General features: G+C 42.9%; 2 protein-coding genes across 5 annotated transcripts; both read left to right on the forward strand.

The window, feature by feature from the left end:
- Nucleotides 1-121: 121 nt before the first annotated feature.
- LOC115176386 (zinc finger MYM-type protein 1) lies at nt 122-11,971 on the forward strand. Its single transcript, XM_029736395.1, has 3 exons — nt 122-407; nt 8,610-11,272; nt 11,410-11,971. Exons 2-3 carry the CDS (start codon nt 8,696-8,698, stop codon nt 11,410-11,412), a joined length of 2,580 nt encoding a protein of 859 aa, XP_029592255.1. The 5' UTR covers nt 122-407; nt 8,610-8,695; the 3' UTR covers nt 11,413-11,971.
- Nucleotides 11,972-14,401: 2,430 nt separating this feature from the next.
- LOC115176711 (gastrula zinc finger protein XlCGF57.1-like) lies at nt 14,402-18,567 on the forward strand. Of its 4 annotated transcripts, none has more exons than XM_029736917.1 (3): nt 14,402-15,005; nt 15,340-15,850; nt 16,266-18,567. In XM_029736917.1, exons 2-3 carry the CDS (start codon nt 15,394-15,396, stop codon nt 17,687-17,689), a joined length of 1,881 nt encoding a protein of 626 aa, XP_029592777.1. In that variant the 5' UTR covers nt 14,402-15,005; nt 15,340-15,393; the 3' UTR covers nt 17,690-18,567. The 4 variants fall into 4 exon arrangements, with proteins under 4 accessions (XP_029592777.1, XP_029592778.1, XP_029592775.1 ...); XM_029736918.1 differs by having other exon boundaries at nt 14,402-14,695; XM_029736915.1 differs by having other exon boundaries at nt 14,403-14,977.
- Nucleotides 18,568-19,085: the final 518 nt, after the last annotated feature.

The raw sequence follows: 19,085 nt of genomic DNA on the forward strand, positions 1-19,085 counted from the left end.
AAAAGCAATGTTTGTCTATTATGTTGACAAGATAGTCAAGTGACCGCTCTAGCAATGGAAATGCATGTTCTCCCTCAATGATGGAAGACAGGCGGGACCATTCTAGCCAATGAGAGGGCAGATAAACTTGGGCACAACAGGCAGGACTAAGTCGTTTTTATCCTTGCTGCCGCAATGCCACGTGCATCCACTTATATCCGTACATTTGTAACAACCTAAACATTACGAAACTTATATTTTATCAAAAAAAAGCCTCACGTAATTCGACACTCTCATAGACCTCCATACAACAACGAAACATTTGTCTCGCGGACAGATTTTAACGAGAGTAAAGCCTCTCGCTTCGCCTCTTCCTCTGTACGGAAACGCGTAATTCTTCCGGAGTAGCGAAACTTTATTTTCTATTCGTGAGTATTTGTACGAGAAACATAAACTTGTTCCTCTAATGGTTAATATCTTTACAATCAGTATTTGGTGGGTGATATCTAGTCGTCAAAAGCAGTAAAGTAGCTTACATTATCTACTATCTAGCTAATCTTGCTAGCTAACGTTAGCCAGGCGAAGAGAGTCCATTTCTGACCCAGAAAGATATGCAACCTAGCTAACTTAACTAACCTCCCAATGATAACGTAAAAATGTATGATGTTTTCAAATGCTCTCCTCAGCATGTTAAACCTATGATTTGAGACAGTACAGAAACTCGGTGCTACTGTTTTTGATAGTTGTATGTCCAGGTGACCGTTGTTGTAGAGACCCACAGTGAAGGTGTCCTAACACCAATAGAACCTAGCGGTCAAACTGGGAAATGGTTCAAATCGTTTTTCCACCATACATCTTTCCCATAGGGTATTGCAGAAACACTTAAAATAAGGGCTGCGTTTCGTGGAAGCTTACCCTATCATGACGTTTTGATAACCATGTAAATATATTTTGGACACGGTGACTTTAATCAATATATTCAGCTCTATTTACTCTCAGATCCAACAATTGCTAATTAGCATCAAAGTAGATATGCAAGACTACACATTTAATTTTGGAGGGGGTAAATATAGGTGAATATATTGGTAAAAGTCACATTGTCCTAGAGAGATTCACATGGTTATCAAAACGTCACGCCAGGGTAAACCTACATGAAACAAAGCCCATATTTGAAGTTTCTAAAATCCCCAATGGGGAAAAATGTATGGTGGAAAAACAATTGGAACTATTTCCTTGTTTGACTGCTAGGTTTTATGGGTATTATGACTTGTACTGTGACGATAATGTTGTTCAATTAAGGTATGTCGAAGACAAAACCCTAAGTCTGTTTACTAAGGCAGAATTGTGTTTCCACCAGCCTAGTATTTTGTTTACTCTGTAGTATCTACAGTTGAAGTCAGAAGTTTACATAAACCTTAGTCAAATACATTTAAACTCCGTTTTTCACAATTACTGACATTTAATCCTAGTAAAAATTCCCTGTCATAGGTCAGTTATGATCACCACTATTATAAGAATGTGAAATGTCAGAATAATAGTAGAGTGATTTTATTTCAGCTTTAATTTCTTTCTTCACATTCCCAGTGGGTCAGAAGTTTATATACACTCAGTTAGTATTTGGTAGCATTGCCTTTACATTGTTTAACTTGGGTCAAACATTTTGGGTAGCCTTCCACAAGCTTCCCACAATAAGTTGGGTGAATTTTGGCCCATTCCTCCTGACAGAGCTGGTGTAACTGAATCAGGTTTGAAGGCCTCCTTGCTCGCACATGCTTTTTCAGTTCTGCCCACAAATTTTCTATGGGACTGAGGTTAGGGCTTTGTGATGGCCACTCCAAAACCTTGACTTTGTTGTCCTTAAGCCATTTTGCCACAACTTTGGAAGTATGATTGGGGTCATTGTTCATTTGGAAGACCCATTTGCAACCAAGCTTTAACTTCCTGACTGATGTCTTGAGATGTTGCTTCAATATATCCACATAATTTTCCATCCACATGATGCCATCTCTTTTGTGAAGTGCACCAGTCCCTCCTGCAGCAAAGCACCCCCACAACATGATGCTGCCACCCCCGTGCTTCACGGTTGGGATGGTGTTCTTCGGCTTGCAAGCTTCACACTTTTTCCTCCAAGCATAACGATGGTCATTATTGCCAAACAGTTCTATTTTTGTTTCATCAGACCAGAGGACATTTCTCCAAAAAGTTCTATCTTTGTCCCCATGTGCAGTTGCAAACCGTAGCCTAGCTTTTTTTTGGCGGTTGTGGAGCAGTGGCTCCTTCCTTGCTGAGCGGCCTTTCAGGTTTACTGTGGATATAGATACTTTTGTACCTGTTTCCTCCAGCATCTTCAAATCAAGTTTATTTGTCATGTGCACCGAATACAACAGGTGTAGACATTACAGTGAAATGCTTACTTAAAGGCTCTAACCAATAGTGCAAAAAAGGTATTTGGTGAACAATAGGTAAGTGAAGAAATAAAACAACAGTAAAAAGACAGGCTATATACAGTAGTGAGGCTATAAAAGTAGCGAGGCTACATACAGACAACGGTTAGTCAGGCTGATTGAGGTAGTATGTACATATGGTTAAAGTGACTATCCATATATGATGAACAGAGAGTGGCGGTAGCGTAAAAGAGGGGTTGGCGGGTGGCGGGACACAATGCAGATAGACAGCCCGTTTAGCCAATGTGTGGGAGCACTGGTTGGTCGGCCCAATTGAGGTAGTATGTACATGAATGTATAGTTAAAGTGACTATGCATATATGATAAACCGAGAGTAGCAGCAGCATAAAAGAGGGGTTGGGGGGGCACACAATGCAAATAGTCCGGGTAGCCATTTGATTACCTGTTCGGGGGTCTTATGGCTTGGGGGTAAAAACTTGAATTATTTTTGTTCTAGACTTGGTACTCCGGTACCGCTTGCCGTGTGGGAGTAGAGAGCACACTCTGTCTATGACTGGGGTGGCTGGGGTCTTTCACCATTTTTAGGGCCTTCCTCTGACACCGCCGGTGTAGAGGTCCTGGATGGCAGGCAGCTTAGCCCCAGTGATGTACTGGGCCGTACGCACTACCCTCTGTAGTGCCTTGTGGTCAGAGGCCGAGCAATTGCCGTACCAGGCAGTGACGCAACCAGTCAGGATGCTCTCGATGTTGCAGCTGTAGAACCTTTTGAGGATCTCGGGACCCATGCCAAATCTTTTTAGTTTCCTGAGGGGGAATAGGCTTTGTCGTGCACCCTTGACGACTGTCTTGGTGTGTTTGGACCATTCTAGTTTGTTGTTGATGTGGACACCAAGGAACTTGAAGCTCTCAACCTGATCCACTACAGCCCCGTCGATGAGAATGGGGGCGTGCTCGGTCTTCCTGTTCTTGTAGTCCACAATCATCTCCTTAGTCTTGGTTACGTTGCTGGATAGGTTGTTATTCTGGCACCACCCGGCCAGGTCTCTGACCTCCTCCCTATAGGCTGTCTCGTCATTGTCGGTGATCAGGCCTACCACTGTTGTGTCATCTGCAAACTTAATGATGGTGTTGGAGTCATGCATGGCCACGCAGTCGTGGGTGAACAGGGAGTACAGGAGGGGACTGAGCACGCACCCCTGGGGGGCTCCAATGTTGAGGATCAGCGTGGCAGATGTGTTGCTACCTACCCTCACCACCTGGGGGCGGCCTGTCAGGAAGTCCAGGATCCAGTTGCAGAGGGAGGTGTTTAGTCCCAGGATCCTTAGCTTAGTGATGAGCTTTGAGGTTACTATGGTGTTGAACGCTGAGCTGTAGTCAATGAATAGCATTCTCAGATAAGTTTTCCTTTTGTCCAGGTGGGAAAGGGCAGTGTGGAGTGCAATCATCTGTGGATCTGTTTGGGCGGTATGCAAATTGGAGTGGGTCTAAGGTTTCTGGGATAATGGTGTTGATGTGAGCCATTACCAACCTTTCAAAGCACTTCATGGCTACGGATGTGAGTGCTACGGGTCTGTAGTCATTTAGGCAGGTTGCCTTTGTGTTCTTGGGAACATGGACTATGGTGGTCTGCTTGAAACATGTTGGTATTACAGACTCAATCAGGGACATGTTGAAAATGTCAGTGAAGACACCTGCCAGTTGGTCAGCACGTGCCCAGAGCACGCGTCCTGGTAATCCTTCTGGCCCCGCAGCCTTGTGTATGTTGACCTGTTTAAAGGTCTTTCTCACGTCGGCTACGGAGAGCGTGGTCACACAGTCATCCGGAACAGCTGATGCTCTCATGCATGCCTCAGTGTTGCTTGCCTCGAAGCGAGCATAAAAGTGATTTAGCTTGTCTGCTAGGCTCGTGTCACTGGGCAGCTCGCGGCTGGGCTTCCCTTTTGTAGTATGTAATAGTTTGCAAGCCCTGCCACATAAGACGAGCGTCGGAGCCGGTGTAGTATGATTCAATCTTAGCCCTGTATTGACGCTTTGCCTGTTTGATGATTCGTCACAGGGCATAGCCGGATTTCTTGTAAGCTTCCGGGTTAGAGTCCTGCACCTTGAAAGCGGCAGCTCTACCCTTTAGCTCAGTGCGAATGTTGCCTGTTATCCATGGCTTCTGGTTGGGGTATGTACGTACAGTCACTGTGGGGACGACTTCCTCGATGCCCTTATTGATAAAGCCAGTGACTGATGTGGTGTACTCCTCAATGCCATCGGAAGAATCCCAGAACATGTTCCGGTCTGTGATAGCATCTGCTTCATCTGACCACTTTTTTATAGACCGAGTCACTGGTGCTTCCTGCTTTAATTTTTGCTTGTAAGCAGGAATCAGGAGGATAGAGTTGTGGTCGGATTTACCAAATGGAGGGTGAGGGAGAGCTTTGCACGCATCTCTGTGTGTGGAGTACAGGTGATCTAGAATTTTTTTTCCCTCTGGTTGCACATTTAACATGTTGATAGAAATTTGGTAGAACTGATTTAAGTTTCCCAGCATTAAAGTCCCCAGCCACTAGGAGCCTCGCCTCTGGGTGTGCAGTTTCCTGTTTGCTTATTTCCTGATACAGCTCATTGAGTGCGGTCTTAGTGCCAGCATCCGTCTGTGGTGGTAAATAAACAGCCACGAAAAGTATAGCTGAAAACTCGCTTGGCAAATAGTGTGGTCTGCAATTTATCATAAGATACTCTACTTCAGGCGAGCAAAATCTAGAGACTTCCTTCGATTTTGTGCACCAGCTGTTGTTTACAAATATGCACAGACCGCCCCCCCCCCCTCGTCTTACCGGAGTGTGCTGTTCTATCTAGCCAGTGCAGCGTATATCCCGCTAGCTGAATATCCATGTCGTCATTCAGCCACGATTCAGTGAAACATAGGATATTACAGTTTTTGATGTCCCGTTGGTAGGATATTCGTGATCATACCTTGTCTAAAATATTGTCCAATGATTGCACGTTGGCGAGTAGTATTGACAGTAACGGCAGCTTTCCCACTTGCCTTCTCCGGGTCCTGACCAGGCATCCGGCTCTTTGTCCTCTGTACCTGCGTCGCTTCCTCTTGCAAATAACGGGGATGTCGGGCCTGTGGGGTGTTTGGAAAATGTCTTGTGCGTCGTCCTTGTTGTAGAAAATAGCTTTGTCTAATCCAAGGTGAGTGATTGCTGTCCTGATAACCAGAAGCTCTTTTTTTGCTGTAAGATATGGTTGCAGAAACATTATGTACAAAATAAGTTAGAAATAACGCTCAAGGTCCTTTGTTGTTCTGGGATTGATTTGCACTTTTCGCACCAAAGTCGGTTCATCTCTAGGAGACAGAACGCGTCTCCTTCCTGAGCGGTATGACGGCTGCGTGGTCCCATGGTGTTTATACCTGCGTACTATTGTTTGTGCAGATGAACGTGGTACTTTCAGGCATTTGGAAATTGCTCCCAAGGATGAGCCAGACTTGTGGAGGTCTACAAAAAAAAATTCTGAGGCCTTGGCTGATTTCCTTTGATTTCCCCATGATATCAAGCAAAGAGGCAATGAGTTTGAAGGTAGGCCTTGAAATGCATCCACAGGTACACCTCCAATTGACTCAAATGATGTCAATTAATCTTGCAGGAGCTTCTAAAGCCATGACATAGTTTGCTGGAAATTTCCAATCTGTTCAGAGGCACAGTCAACTTAGTGTATGTAAACTTCTGACCCACTGGAATTGTGATACAGTGAATTATAAGTGAAATAATCTGTCTGTAAACAATTGTTGGAAAAATTACTTGTCATGCACAATGATGTCCTAACCGACTTGCCAAAACTATAGTTTGTTAACAAGAAATTTGTGGAGTGGTTGAAAAACGAGTTTTAATGACTCCAACCTAAGTGTTTGTAAACTTCTGACTTTAACTGTATCTTGCTAGCCCTTGACCATGGTTCAGTTCCATTCCATTACACCTGAGCTGTGTGTATATGTATGTATGTATGTATGTATATATCACACACACACACGCACACACAGAGTGCCTTCAGAAAGTATTCATACCCCTTGACTTATTCCACATTTATTTAGTTACAGCCTGAATTCAAAATGGATTAAATATATTTTTTTCCCTCACCCATCTACACACAATACCTTAGAATGACAAAGTGAAAATGTGTTTTTAGAAATGTTTGTAATGTAATGTTCATATGTACTAATCCTGTGCAGGTGTTGTTTCACAAGGTCTGCCACTGCAAAGACAATCAGCTGTCCGTCCTGTCTCCCTGTTGCGCTGTCTTAGGCTTCTCACATTACGGACATTGCAATTTATTGCCCTAGCCACATCTGCAGTCCTCATGCCTCCTTGCAGCATGCCTAAGGCACGTTCACGCAGATGAGCAGGGACCCTGGGCATCTTTCTTTTGGTGTTTTTCAGAGTCAGTAGAAAGGCCTCTTTAGTGTCCTAAGTTTTCATAACTGTGACCTTAATTACCTACCGTATGTAAGCTGTTAGTGTCTTAAAGACCGTTCCACAGGTGCATGTTCATTAATAGTTTATGGTTCATTGAACAAGCATGGGAAGCAGTGTTTGAACCCTTTACAATGAAGATCTGTGAAGTTATTTGGATTTTTACGAATTATCTTTGAAAGACAGGGTCCTGAAAAAGGGATGTCTTTTTTTGCCGAGTTTATAACGCTTTCTATTCAGGACAAAAAGTATATTTGTTTGTCATATTTTTTTGCAGTATTACTTAAGTATTACTTGCGAACAGGGTGCATGTTTTGGAATATTTTTTTATCTGTACAGGCTTCATTCTTTTCACTCTGTCATTTAGGTTAGTATTGTGGAGTAACTACAATGTTGTTGATCCATCCATTAAACGCAGTAGTTTTAAAATCACCATTGTCCTCATGGTGAAATCCCTGAGCAGCTTTCTTCCTCTCCGCAACTGAGTTAGGAAGGACGCCTGTATCTTTGTATCGACTGGGTGTATTGATACACTTTCCAAAGCCTAATTAATAACTTCACCATGTTCAAAGGGATATTCAGCATCTGCTTTTTTTATTACACATCTACCAATTGGTGCCCTTCTTTGCGAGGCATTGAAAACCTTGCTGGTTGTTGTGGTTTAATCTGTGCTTGAAATTCATTACTCGATTGAGGGACCTTACAGGCAACTGTATGTGGGGTACAGAGATGGAGTAGTTATTCAAAAATCATGTTAACTACTATTATTGAACACGGAATGAGTCCATGCCACTTATGTGACTTGTTAAGCACATTTTTACTCCTGAACTTATTTAGGCTTTCCATAACAAAGGGGTTGAATATTTATTGACTCAAGACATTTCAGCATTTTTTTAATTAATAATTTTAAAAAACTACAAAACAAATTCCACTTTGACATTATGGGGTATTGTGTGTAGATCATTGACACAATCTCAATTGAACCAATACAAAATGTAGTCTAACACAACAGAATGTGGAATAGGTAAAGGAGTGTGATTACTTTCTGAATGCATTGTATATGGCTCTGCATTACACATAAAAAGAGTAATTGGACTAAGGTGTCTTCTGTAGTGGGTAGTTTTTGTTAAGAGCAGTGACGCTCGGCCTGAACATTTGATCACTTGCGGTACGGTTTTGGAAGCATAAGGACCTTATCTTTCATATTGCCGAGAAATAATTTTCAATAAACCAAAGGTTAAATTGATATACACCTTTTTATAGGGTTAGGGTTCCCCACACGGCCATATTTCCATGTTACAGCGCTTGTTTACGAAAGACAGTCGACTACCTGTGCTAATTAGCTTACAGTAAGTGTATATTTTGCATTTGTGAAATTATTTTGATGTGAGATGAAAGTAGAGGGCTTTATGTTTCTAGAACCGTACTGCAATTAAGAATCGATTCACGTTTATGAGTATTTAGCTGTTTTGGATTCGAGAGCCAATTCGCCCTTTAAACATGTAAGGTCCTTGGACTAAGTAGTAACGTTAGGCTCCTTTTGTCCAATATTGGGCTACTGTCTTGCTAGCTATGCAACTTAGCTAATCGATGGGCGAGCTAGCTAGCTATGTAAAAATGCATGTTGTAACCAAATGCTCTCCTTAGTATGTACCAGCCTGTTTGTTTTACTTTGTGGTGTTGGATAAGATGATTCCTGACCTGGTGTCTCTGCAAGGGTGACGTTTATTCAAATCAACTCTTTTTTTTTTCTTCACAGAATGCAAATGAAGAGGAAGGTGTAGACAATAACCAATCGACAAGATTAAGATCAAACCTGGGAAAAAGCAACGCAATAAAACCAAGATGACTAGAAGTCATCGTGACCACATCAAAACAGATTGTGAAACGCAGTCAGATGATGTTGACTCCAGTAGAGAAGATTCAGACATTGGCCAAGCACACTCTCTCAGCAGTAATGGGTTTACTTTCAACATCATCCAAATCAAAGAGGAGGAAACAGACTTTGAAGTGCATGAAACAAGTGAGGAACAAAACGGAATCAGATCAAATTGTCACTTGGATTCTAGAGCACTCCACCAGGATTCTGGAACCATCAAAACCAAGACTGAAACAGATTCTGTTTACGTTAGCCAAGGAACGGCGGAAATTAAGGCTGAGCATGATTCTGAAATCAGAGTGGTTAAGATAGAAACTAAAGTGTACGCCCCCTCACACAGCTGCCCCCACTGCAGTTGCATGTTCCACACACCACAGCAGCTACTTGTCCACACCTGCCAGGTCGCGAATTCTGACAACATTGTGGATTTTTTGTTGAAGACCCCGTTTCATTCTTTGGAGTCCACAGAAAGGGTGCAAATTAAAACCGAGGGTCGACCTCTGCCTGAAATCAAGTACATAAGGAAGGATGACAAAGTGAGGAGGGCGTTCAATACCAACTGGTATAAAAAGTATCAATGGCTAACAGGGAGTCTTTCATCATGCCGCTTGTATTGCTGGCCTTGTCTGCTCTTTGGAACGTTTGAGCCTTGGGCTAAAGGGGGGTTCAGTGACCTAAAGAACATTGACCGTTCAGCTAAACGACATGACGAAAGCCGGGAGCATCTCAACTCCTATGCAAAACTCAAGCTTTTGGGACAGCCGAGTCATCGTGCCAATCACTCACTTAATGAAGGCCTGCGTATTCAAGCTGCGCAACACAATGAGAAGGTCCGAAGAAACAGGGATGTTCTTAAACGACTCATTGACAGCATTGCATACTTAGGCATGCAAGAGTTGGCTTTTAGGGGGCACGATGAGACGGAAAGTTCCGCTAACAAAGGCAACTACAGGGAATTGGCAGAGGTAATCGCGCGGTATGATGCTTTACTTGCTCAGCATATGGAATCTTCAACTGTGTTCACTGGAATGTCAAGAACAATTCAGAACGACTTGATAACTGCTATCGCATCATCAATTAGAAGTGAGATTAAAAGCGAGGTTGACGCTGCTCCATTTTTCTCTTGGCAAATGGATGAAACTACAGACCATTCGCAGTTGTCTGTCATTGTCAGGTATGTGGATGATCGGGGGTGTGTCCAGGAGCGTTTCTTGGGCTACTTTGATGTGTCAGCTGGGCGAGATGCACAGTCTGTTTTTGATCTAGTGAATTCGGAGATGTCAGAGTTTAACTTTGTGGAGAAACTAGTCGCTCAAACATATGATGGCGCTGCTGTAATGGCTTCTGATTTAAATGATCTGCAAGCAAAAGTAAGAGCTGTAGCTCCGAGCGCCACCTTTGTGCATTGCTATGCACATCCCCTCAACTCCGTATTAAGCCAGAGCGTGAAGTCTATGCCCAAGACCAAGGTTTTCTTTGCCACACTGGGTGGCTTCGCAACTTTTTTTTGTAAGTCGACAAATAGAATGCTGCTAGAAAAGGCCGCTTGTGCAAGTTTGCCAAAAAACGCACCAACACATTGGAATTTCACGTCCAGAGTCGTTAACACGGTGGCAAAAAACTTTGAGCATCTGTTGGACACATTCACAAGTATCACAGAGCATCCTAACATGGATGATGACACGATCTTCGATGCAAATGGGTTCAAGACACAGCTGGAAGATTTTCATTTTATTTTTTTACTTCTCACTTTTGAATATATATTTGCTTGCACAGATGTGGTTTTTGACAGTGTGCAACAGAATGCCATGGATGTAGAATTTTGTAAGAGGAGGATTGAGAATATTTTACTCAAGATAGAGGAGCACAAATCTGAAGAAGAATTTAGTGCTATATATCAGAAGGCTTCGAACATGACAGATGATCCAGAGTTGATGCACAGAAGGAAGCGGAGGCAGGGCACTCAGGATGTAATGCAGACGTACAAATCACTGTACGATTCAATCCATGACAATATCAAGATACAAATAGCACAGAGGTTCCAAAGCCTGGACAGCAGGAGATACATGGAGTTGTTAGATGATGAGAAATTTGAGTCATTCCGGAGTGAATTCCCTACAAATGCAATGGAAAGCCTGTCCCAGAGCTATGGCCGTTTTTTCAACATGGAAAAACTGAAAAATGAGCTGCAAGTGTTCTACTGTGGCGAGGAGCTTCAAGGGAACAGTCGAAAACTGTGTGACAGAATCTTGCATTTCAAGGGGTGTGGATTGAATGAAGTGATGCCTGAGGTGTACCGGCTCATGTGCCTAGTTGCAACTATAGGGGCAACGTCAGCGGGCGTGGAGAGCAGATTCTCTCGTCTGAAGAGGCTGAAAAGCTACACAAGGAACACCATGGGACAAGAGCGACTCAAGAACCTGGCAATCCTATCCATAGAAAGGAGAATTCTTAAATCATTGCAGAAGAATCCTCACTGGTATGAGAGGGTCATTGACCAGTTTGCCAACCAGACTATGAGAAGAATGGACTTTATATTCAAGGTAACCTTAATTTAAAAACATTTTTAAATTGTGCTCTGTTTTTTTTATTGCATCCATATGTGTAATAGATTGTATATTTACGTAAATAGTATTTTTTCTCGGCCCAACTGTGTTATGAATTGGTTTGTTTCCAACAGTGATTGAGACTGGATGGTGGAAACTCCCTGAACTACTGAGAGGGAGTAAAAGGTCCCATGATGCCAGTAATGTATTAAAAGCAGCGTGTAGCTCCTGTTTGTAAGCATGTGCACATGTCCACAACCTCTCATTCTTCCTCTGGAGACCTCAACCCTTCTCATGCACTGCAGTCAGCATTGACTAAAGCTATCAGTGTCATCGAAAGATGTCAGTTTGTTTGACCTCTGCTGTTGCTACTAAAGAACATTAAAACTTAAACTATTTTGCTGAATGCCTGTTTTCCTTTTGTAGTTTATATGCCTTTTGGACCCTGCACCCAAAGACTTATTTGAATTGTTGAGTACAGCATGCCAATTCTTGATTTTGTGTTGTATTTTCTAGTTATTATGGATCCCCATTAGCTACTCTTCCTGGAGTCCAGCAACATTAAGGCAGTTATAACATTTTTGTAGTTCATTAACAAGGGAAAAGTGATGCACAGATGGTTGTATATGCCTGACTTACTGCCTGGGGATGACAAAAGTAACAATGATTGCTGTGAATAAAGTATGTGAAAGAGGACACGTTTGGTAATTGCACATTAGACATGACTTTAAAATCAAATATACAGTAATCACTTAAACAGCCTGTCATAACTGATTTGTGTCAATCCATATGCCATCAATGGCCTGCACTGGTTTTGATATTGCACCATGTCTCAGTTGCTAATAATCATACACATTCATTCTATTGAAGATGATTGGGCCAAGCATGAAGGCTACATTGTCATTCCCACATCTTGATAGTGATGGTCTCTACCAATTAGATTATTGTTCCTATGCTATTTTCTCCATTCCAGCCATTACAATGAGCCCGTCCTCCAATAGCTCCTCCCACCAGCCTCCACTGTAGTTTAGATATTGGTTACAATAACCGTCATCTTGCTAATTCAATGGACACATTTCATCTTCGACAACACTATTACAGTAAGTACTGCTTTGATAAAGCTATAAAATGAGAAGGGCGCAACTGCTACAAAACTGATACCAAAAGTATGTGGACACCCCTTCAAATTAGTGGATTTGACTATTTCAGCCACACCCGTTGCTGACAGGTGTATAAATATTGAGCACACAGCCATGCAATCTCCATAGACAAACATTGGTAGTACAATTGCCCATACTGAAGAGCTTAGTGACTTTCAGAGTGGCACCATCATAGGATGTCACCTTTCCAACAAGTCAGTTCGTCAAATTTCTGACCTGCTAGAGTTGCCCCGGTCAACTAAGTACTGTTATTGTGAAGTGGAAATGTCTAGGAGCAACAACTTCTCAGCCACAAAGTGGTAGGCCACAGAAGCTCACAGAACGGGACTGCTGAGTGCTGAAGCACGTAGTGTGTAAAAATCACCTATCCTCGGTTGCAACACTCATTACCGAGTTACAAACTGCCTCTGGACGCAACCTCAGCACAATAACTGTTTGTCGGGAGCTTCATGAAATGGGTTTCCATGGCCTAACAGCCGCACACAATCCTAAGATCACCATGTCAATGCCAAGCGTCGGCTGGAGTGGTGTAATGCTCGCCGCCATTGGACTCTGAAGCAGTGGATATGCGTTCACTGGAGTGATGAATCACGCTGGCAGTCCGATCAACGAATCTGGTTTTGGTGGATGCCAAGAGAACGCTACCTGCCCGAATGCATAGTGCCAACTTTAAAGTTTGGTGGAGGAGGAGTAATAGTCTAGGGCTGTTTTTCATGGTTTGTGCTAGGCCCTCTAGTTCCAGTGAAGGGAAAGTTTAACGCTACTGCATACAATGACATTCTAGACGATTGTGTGCTTCCAACTTCATGGCAACAGTTTGGGGAAGACCCTTTCCTTTTTTAGCATGACAATGCCCCCGTGCACAAAGCGAGGTCCAAACAGAAATGATTTGTCGAGATTGGTGTGGAAGAACTTGACTGGCCTGCACAGAGCCCTGACCTCAACCCCATTGAAGACCTTTGGGATTAATTGGAACGCCAACTGCGAGCCAGGCCTAATCGCCCAACATCAGTGCCCGACCTCACTAATGCTCTTGTGGCTGAATGGAAGCAAGTCCTTGCAGCAATGTTCCAACATCTAGTGAGTGGGAAGGCATTCCACTAAATGTTGCTGTTATAGCAGCAAAAGGGAACCAACTCCATATTAATGCCCATGATTTTGGAATGAGATGTTCGACGAGCAGATGTCCACATACTTTTGGTCATGTAGTGTACTTGTAACTTTCCCCTTTCTGTGCTGATAACATAGAGATAGATAGAAGACTCATCTTTGTATATGTGCTATTACAGCAAATATTTTTTTTATAACTAACCCAAGATAGACCAGAGCCTGTTGTTTCCAATGGGAGCAAATTGATCATAGTGGGCAGAACAAGCAAGGAGGTGGGCAGAGCTAAGCACGAGCTAGTGAGATCCTATTGGCACGTTCTAGCATTTATTTGCCTATTTCCATTAGGGAACACCAACTCTGTGAAATGTGCATGTGTAATAACTCAATTTGCCCTTGCACTCCTTCTAAACAACACCATTTTTGCAAAACTTTGGCAAAGGGTCAAGTCTACAAAATACCTTGTTACGGATATATACTGTTACGGATTCTAGTTTTGGAAACAGAAAACTGTATGGAGATAAAATGCTTCATTGATTAGAACATTTGCAGAATGTTGGACAAAATCCATCTCGCTCCATCTTCTCCTACTTCTGGCCACTGGGCTTCATCTCTTCACCATATTTTGTAGTGAGTAGAAACGCCAACCGGATGCTTCACGTTTACATCCAGTAAAATATCTGGCTCGTTGTTCTATCTGTGATTATAGTGTCTGTGACAGTATGGGCAGCGACATTGCAGTAATCTCCATTTTGAGGTGGTCAATTTTCTTCTTCACAATTGGCTGATCCCTCCTGATGGCCTGGTTGGACATGACTGCAACAGGGTCTCCAGGAGTGATCAGCCAATGAAGTTGTAAGTCCCACCCAGTTGGCTACATTAAAATGGTGGAATCGCTCAATTGTGCTGGCCATGCTAATTCGGCCTGTTGGCCACTAGAGGCCTTCATCGTTCTCTATGGCAGATACTTTTTGTCGAGAATGAATGTGGCTAGAATGAATCAGTCGAATCAGTCGCACATGACCCAGGGACCTTTGCCTGATTGGACAGGTTTCATGACGATAACAATCCAGGAAATGCAGCGTCTTTCCGATTAAAGATGGTGGATAAATAATGATGTCCCACTCAGGCCGTTGATCATTTAAATAAAATGGTCAGTTCCGGTCTTCTTAACGTGGTGGCTCTCCAATGCATTAGCAGTTTGGTCTGGTCTGCTTAGTTCATTGACCGTAGATGAACCAGAATACTTAGGGAGTGGGATGTCTCGCTTCCTCTTCCGCCTCTGTTTCAGATGACAACAATCAGAAATAAGGTAGCTAGCAAAGCTATTTTCAAAACTTTGCTAGGCTGCTTTTTTTTTATCCGTGAGCATTTATACGAGAAACACAACCTTTTCCTCTCGTGGTTGGCTTCATAATCAAGATAGCTACATTTGGTGGGTGACAATCTTACAAAGTAGCAAGGTAACGTTAGCTAACAGACACGTTTAGCTATCTTGCTACAACTATGCAAGCGTATAAAGGTTACCAACGACGGCGTAAAAATATAGCTAGTTAGGTTGTAACCAAAAGTTACTCTGCATGCTAGCAGGATGTCCATTTGACCGTGGTAATGATGATAATGCGGTGTAATGGAAGGCTATGAAGTAGTAGGCTATTGAGAGTTACTAAACCAGACTTCAGCATAGCTAATGCAGAATTGGGGTTTCTTACTTTTTACATGTTGGATGGGTTATTATGATCCCTGGTAGCTCTCTGTAAGGGTGATGTTCAATCAAACATGGTCTTTTCTCCACAGAATGTAAAGTAATGGGAAGGTGTTGACCTTAGCAGAGACACACTAGTCAACAAGATGAAGAACAAACCTGTGAAAAAGCAACACAAAATCAAGAGGTCTAAACACCATCGAGACCCCATCAAAACAGAGTGTGAAACACAGTCAGATGATGTTAACTGCAAAAGAGAAGAACCAGACATTAGCCAAGCTCCCTCTCCCAACACGAAAGGGGTCACTTCCAACTCCATCCAAATTAAAGAGGAACCAGCAGACTTTGAAGTGCAAAGTCATTGCTTGGATTCTAGAGCACTCCACAAGGATTCTGGATCCGTCATAACCAAGACTGAAACAGATTCCGTTTACATTAGCCAAGGAACAGTAGAGATAAAAGCGGAGTATGATTCTGATTCTGAAATACATAAGGTGGTGGTTAAGAGAGAAACTCAAGTGTGTTTCATGAAGGAGGAGAATGTGGGTGAAGAAAACACAGATGAGGACACCGAAGACAGGAGGGATACAGACAGCAACAGAGGTATGCATGCACACCCATCTTTAAAATCTGTGTAATCTTAAAATTTGCTTGAATATTTGATATTGACTGACTAGGCTAAATGGCTATTTGATATCGACTTTGAATTTAAGATTCATCATGAAACTATAAGACTACTCTCGTTTACTTTTGGAATTATATTGTTTCTTATTTTGGTTTTCATGTCCCTCTTCTGTAAATCAAATCACATTTTATTCGTCACATACACAGTTTACAGCAGGTATAAAAGGTGCAGTGAAAGGCTTATGCGCTAGCGCCCTCAACTACGCAGTACATCAGTCAATAGCAATAATAACAATAAAAAGAGTCAGGTCAAAAATACTCCTTATTATAACCATCTAGTATTCTCCCTTTGTCTTTTTCTACCCCTGCTTCTACCACTCTCCCTCTCCCTCAGTCTCTTCTCCTCAGTTCTTTCCTTGCACATACTGCACCATCTCCTTCACTGACCATTCCTTCCTGGAGAAGCACATCAAGTGGAACCACCAGAAGGAGTATCTAGCCATGTTGAGAAACAGTTTTTCAAAGAGCAGTGGAACAGAGACGGTCCCAACACACAGCTGCCTCCACTGTAGCCTCATGTTCCAAACCCCACGGCTGCTTAGCATCCACACCCGCCAGATCCACCCTTCAGCCACTCCCCGGAAACCTGCCCGTCCCCACAGGGTTTCGGTGAAACTCTACACCTGCCCACAGTGTGCCCGCAGATTCAGGTACCTGGGCAGTCTGCAAAACCACTGTGAGCTTTCACACAAAATGGCTGTTGTCAGCACCAATGGACACCTCAGTTGTGCCGATTGTGGGAAGAGCTTCAAGAATTGTTGGGGACTGGGACCTCACCAGTGTCACGAACCAGAGGGCACTGAACCTCAGGACATTAAGCCTGTGGTTTGTCTGGATGTCGGCTTCCATTGCTCAGAGTGTGGCAAGATCCTCTGTAGTCCTCAGAGCCTGAACATTCACATGCGAATTCACACCGGAGAGAAGCCTTATGCCTGCAAGGAGTGTGGCAAAAGATTTGCTGAGAGCGGCAGTTTACGCAAACACCTGCTGATACACTCTGGAGTCAAGGCATTCAAATGCCAGGAATGCGGGAAGGATTTTGCCCGTATGAAGGGTCTCAGGAGTCACATGACCACTCATTCTGGCAAAAAGCAGTACTCCTGCTCCCACTGTGACCGGCAGTTTGGATACAAGTCTAGTCTGACCATTCACCTACGCTCTCACACAGGGGAGAAACCCTTTCACTGCACAGAGTGTGGTAAAGACTTCTCTATCAAGAGAAACCTGAGGCTTCACCTAAAGATCCACAACAATGAGAAAGGCCACCAGTGTGGGGAGTGCGGCCTGAAGGTGATAGACATTGGGGCGTTGAAGACACACATGCGCTCACACACCGGCGAGAGGCCTTACCACTGCACAGTGTGCAGCAAGCAGTTCATTCGACTGGAACATCTGAAGAACCACCAACGCACTCACACAGGTGAGAGACCATACGTCTGTTCGGAGTGCAGCAAGAGCTTTGCTCAGTCTGGAGATCTCACAAAACACATACGCACCCACACTGGAGAGAAGCCGTATGAATGTTCTGTCTGCCACGGCTGCTATACCTCTTCAGGGGATCTGGGGAAACACATGAGGATCCACAATGGTTCACGTCCCTTTCCCTGCCAGGAGTGTGACAAGAGCTTCCGCTTGGTCGGCCACCTTAAAACTCACATGAGGACCCACACTGGGGAGAGACCGTACTCCTGCCCCCGCTGCCTCCGGACCTTCGCTCGCACCCACCACCTCTCTGTTCACCTGGCTCAGTGTCGCTGATTGATGATAATGGTTTGCCTGGCTGTGTCGCGCCTTTCTCAAACTCATTGCATTATGCTTTATGGGGGTAACTCACCCTTTTCACTACTCCCAATGTATAGCCCTTACCTGGGGGATCAGCCATATTTCACCAGAACACTGAGGTGGTGGGTGGGGGGGGGTATTTGGCTGACTGTTACAGCGGACAAACAAGACGATGTAGGAAGCATCAATTCGAAGGTGTAAGAGCTCCAGACATTGACACTCCGCTAGATACAGCCAGATGCTGGGCAGAGTTTTTAGTTTGCATGCAGTTTCAGATTTATTTTCTGGACGTTTAAGGGATAGTTCACTACAAAATACAAATGTATATACTTTCCCACTTACCATGGCTTTAGGTGTAGACGATTCATCAAAACGTCAAGATGGGATTATAGCGCTATAAAGTGACTTAAATGTAAGGTAGACGTCTGTCATGTCAATTACTATTTCGAGTGAATTATCTCTGTTTTGTACTATATCTAAAATCTTGTCACTATTTTACTGAATGTATGATACGTTTTTTCTTATGAAGGTGAGCAGATTGGGTCTCTGCAGTACATACAAGAAACAAATACTCTTTATGCAGCCTATGTACTGAATCTATAACCTACTTTAACTGATAGTGTTGTCTTGGTGTGCGTGATAAATAGTAGTGTTGTCTTAGTGTGTGATAAATAGTGTTAACTGATTCGTTACATTGTATTTATTCTAAATGATTAGGCAACTGTTGTTTTTAAGAATGTGTCAATGACTTGATATCTACTAAGTCATTACATTGACTAATAAATATGAACAACAATGTTAAGGCTGTTTAACCAAACCTTGCACAATGCAATAAATTATTTTAAAAAATTGTATATTGATATTGTTTTATTAGGTGGATGTGTTCTGTTTTGAACCTTACCATTTCTGTACAATGTAGGCCTAATAGATGCTAGGAATTAATATAGCATGTACAGTGCCTTCAGTAAGTATTCATACCCCTTGACTTATTCCACATTTTGTGTTAAGGCCTGAATTTAACATTGATTAAAAAAATAATAATTCTCACCCATGTACACACAATACCCCATAGTGACAAAGTGAAATATGATTTTAGAACTTTTTGCAAATATATTGAAAATTAAATACAGGAATATCTCATTTACATAAGTATTCACACCCCTGAGTCAGTATTACAACTGCAAGTCTTTCTGGGTAAGTCTCTAAGAGCTTTCCACACCTGTGATTGTATAACATTTGCCTCAGCTCTGTCAAATTGGTTGTTGGTCATTGCTAGACAACCATAGGTTTAAGTGAAAGATCTGTATATAATGACAAAATGCTCACGTCTCGGCCCGGAGTAGTTTCCCAAAGGCGGGAAGGTAGCTTAAGC

The sequence above is a fragment of the Salmo trutta genome, chromosome 37, assembly GCF_901001165.1.
Source record: "Salmo trutta chromosome 37, fSalTru1.1, whole genome shotgun sequence".
Lineage (NCBI taxonomy): Eukaryota > Metazoa > Chordata > Actinopteri > Salmoniformes > Salmonidae > Salmo > Salmo trutta.

Bases quoted from the DNA above. Each gene is read 5' to 3' on its own strand.
- LOC115176386 (XM_029736395.1), top strand. From the start codon at position 8,696: ATGACTAGAAGTCATCGTGACCACATCAAAACAGATTGTGAAACGCAG.
- LOC115176711 (XM_029736917.1), top strand. From the start codon at position 15,394: ATGAAGAACAAACCTGTGAAAAAGCAACACAAAATCAAGAGGTCTAAA. The intron at 15,851-16,265 runs GTATGCATGCAC...CCTCTCCCTCAG, and splicing joins GGATACAGACAGCAACAGAG to TCTCTTCTCCTCAGTTCTTT.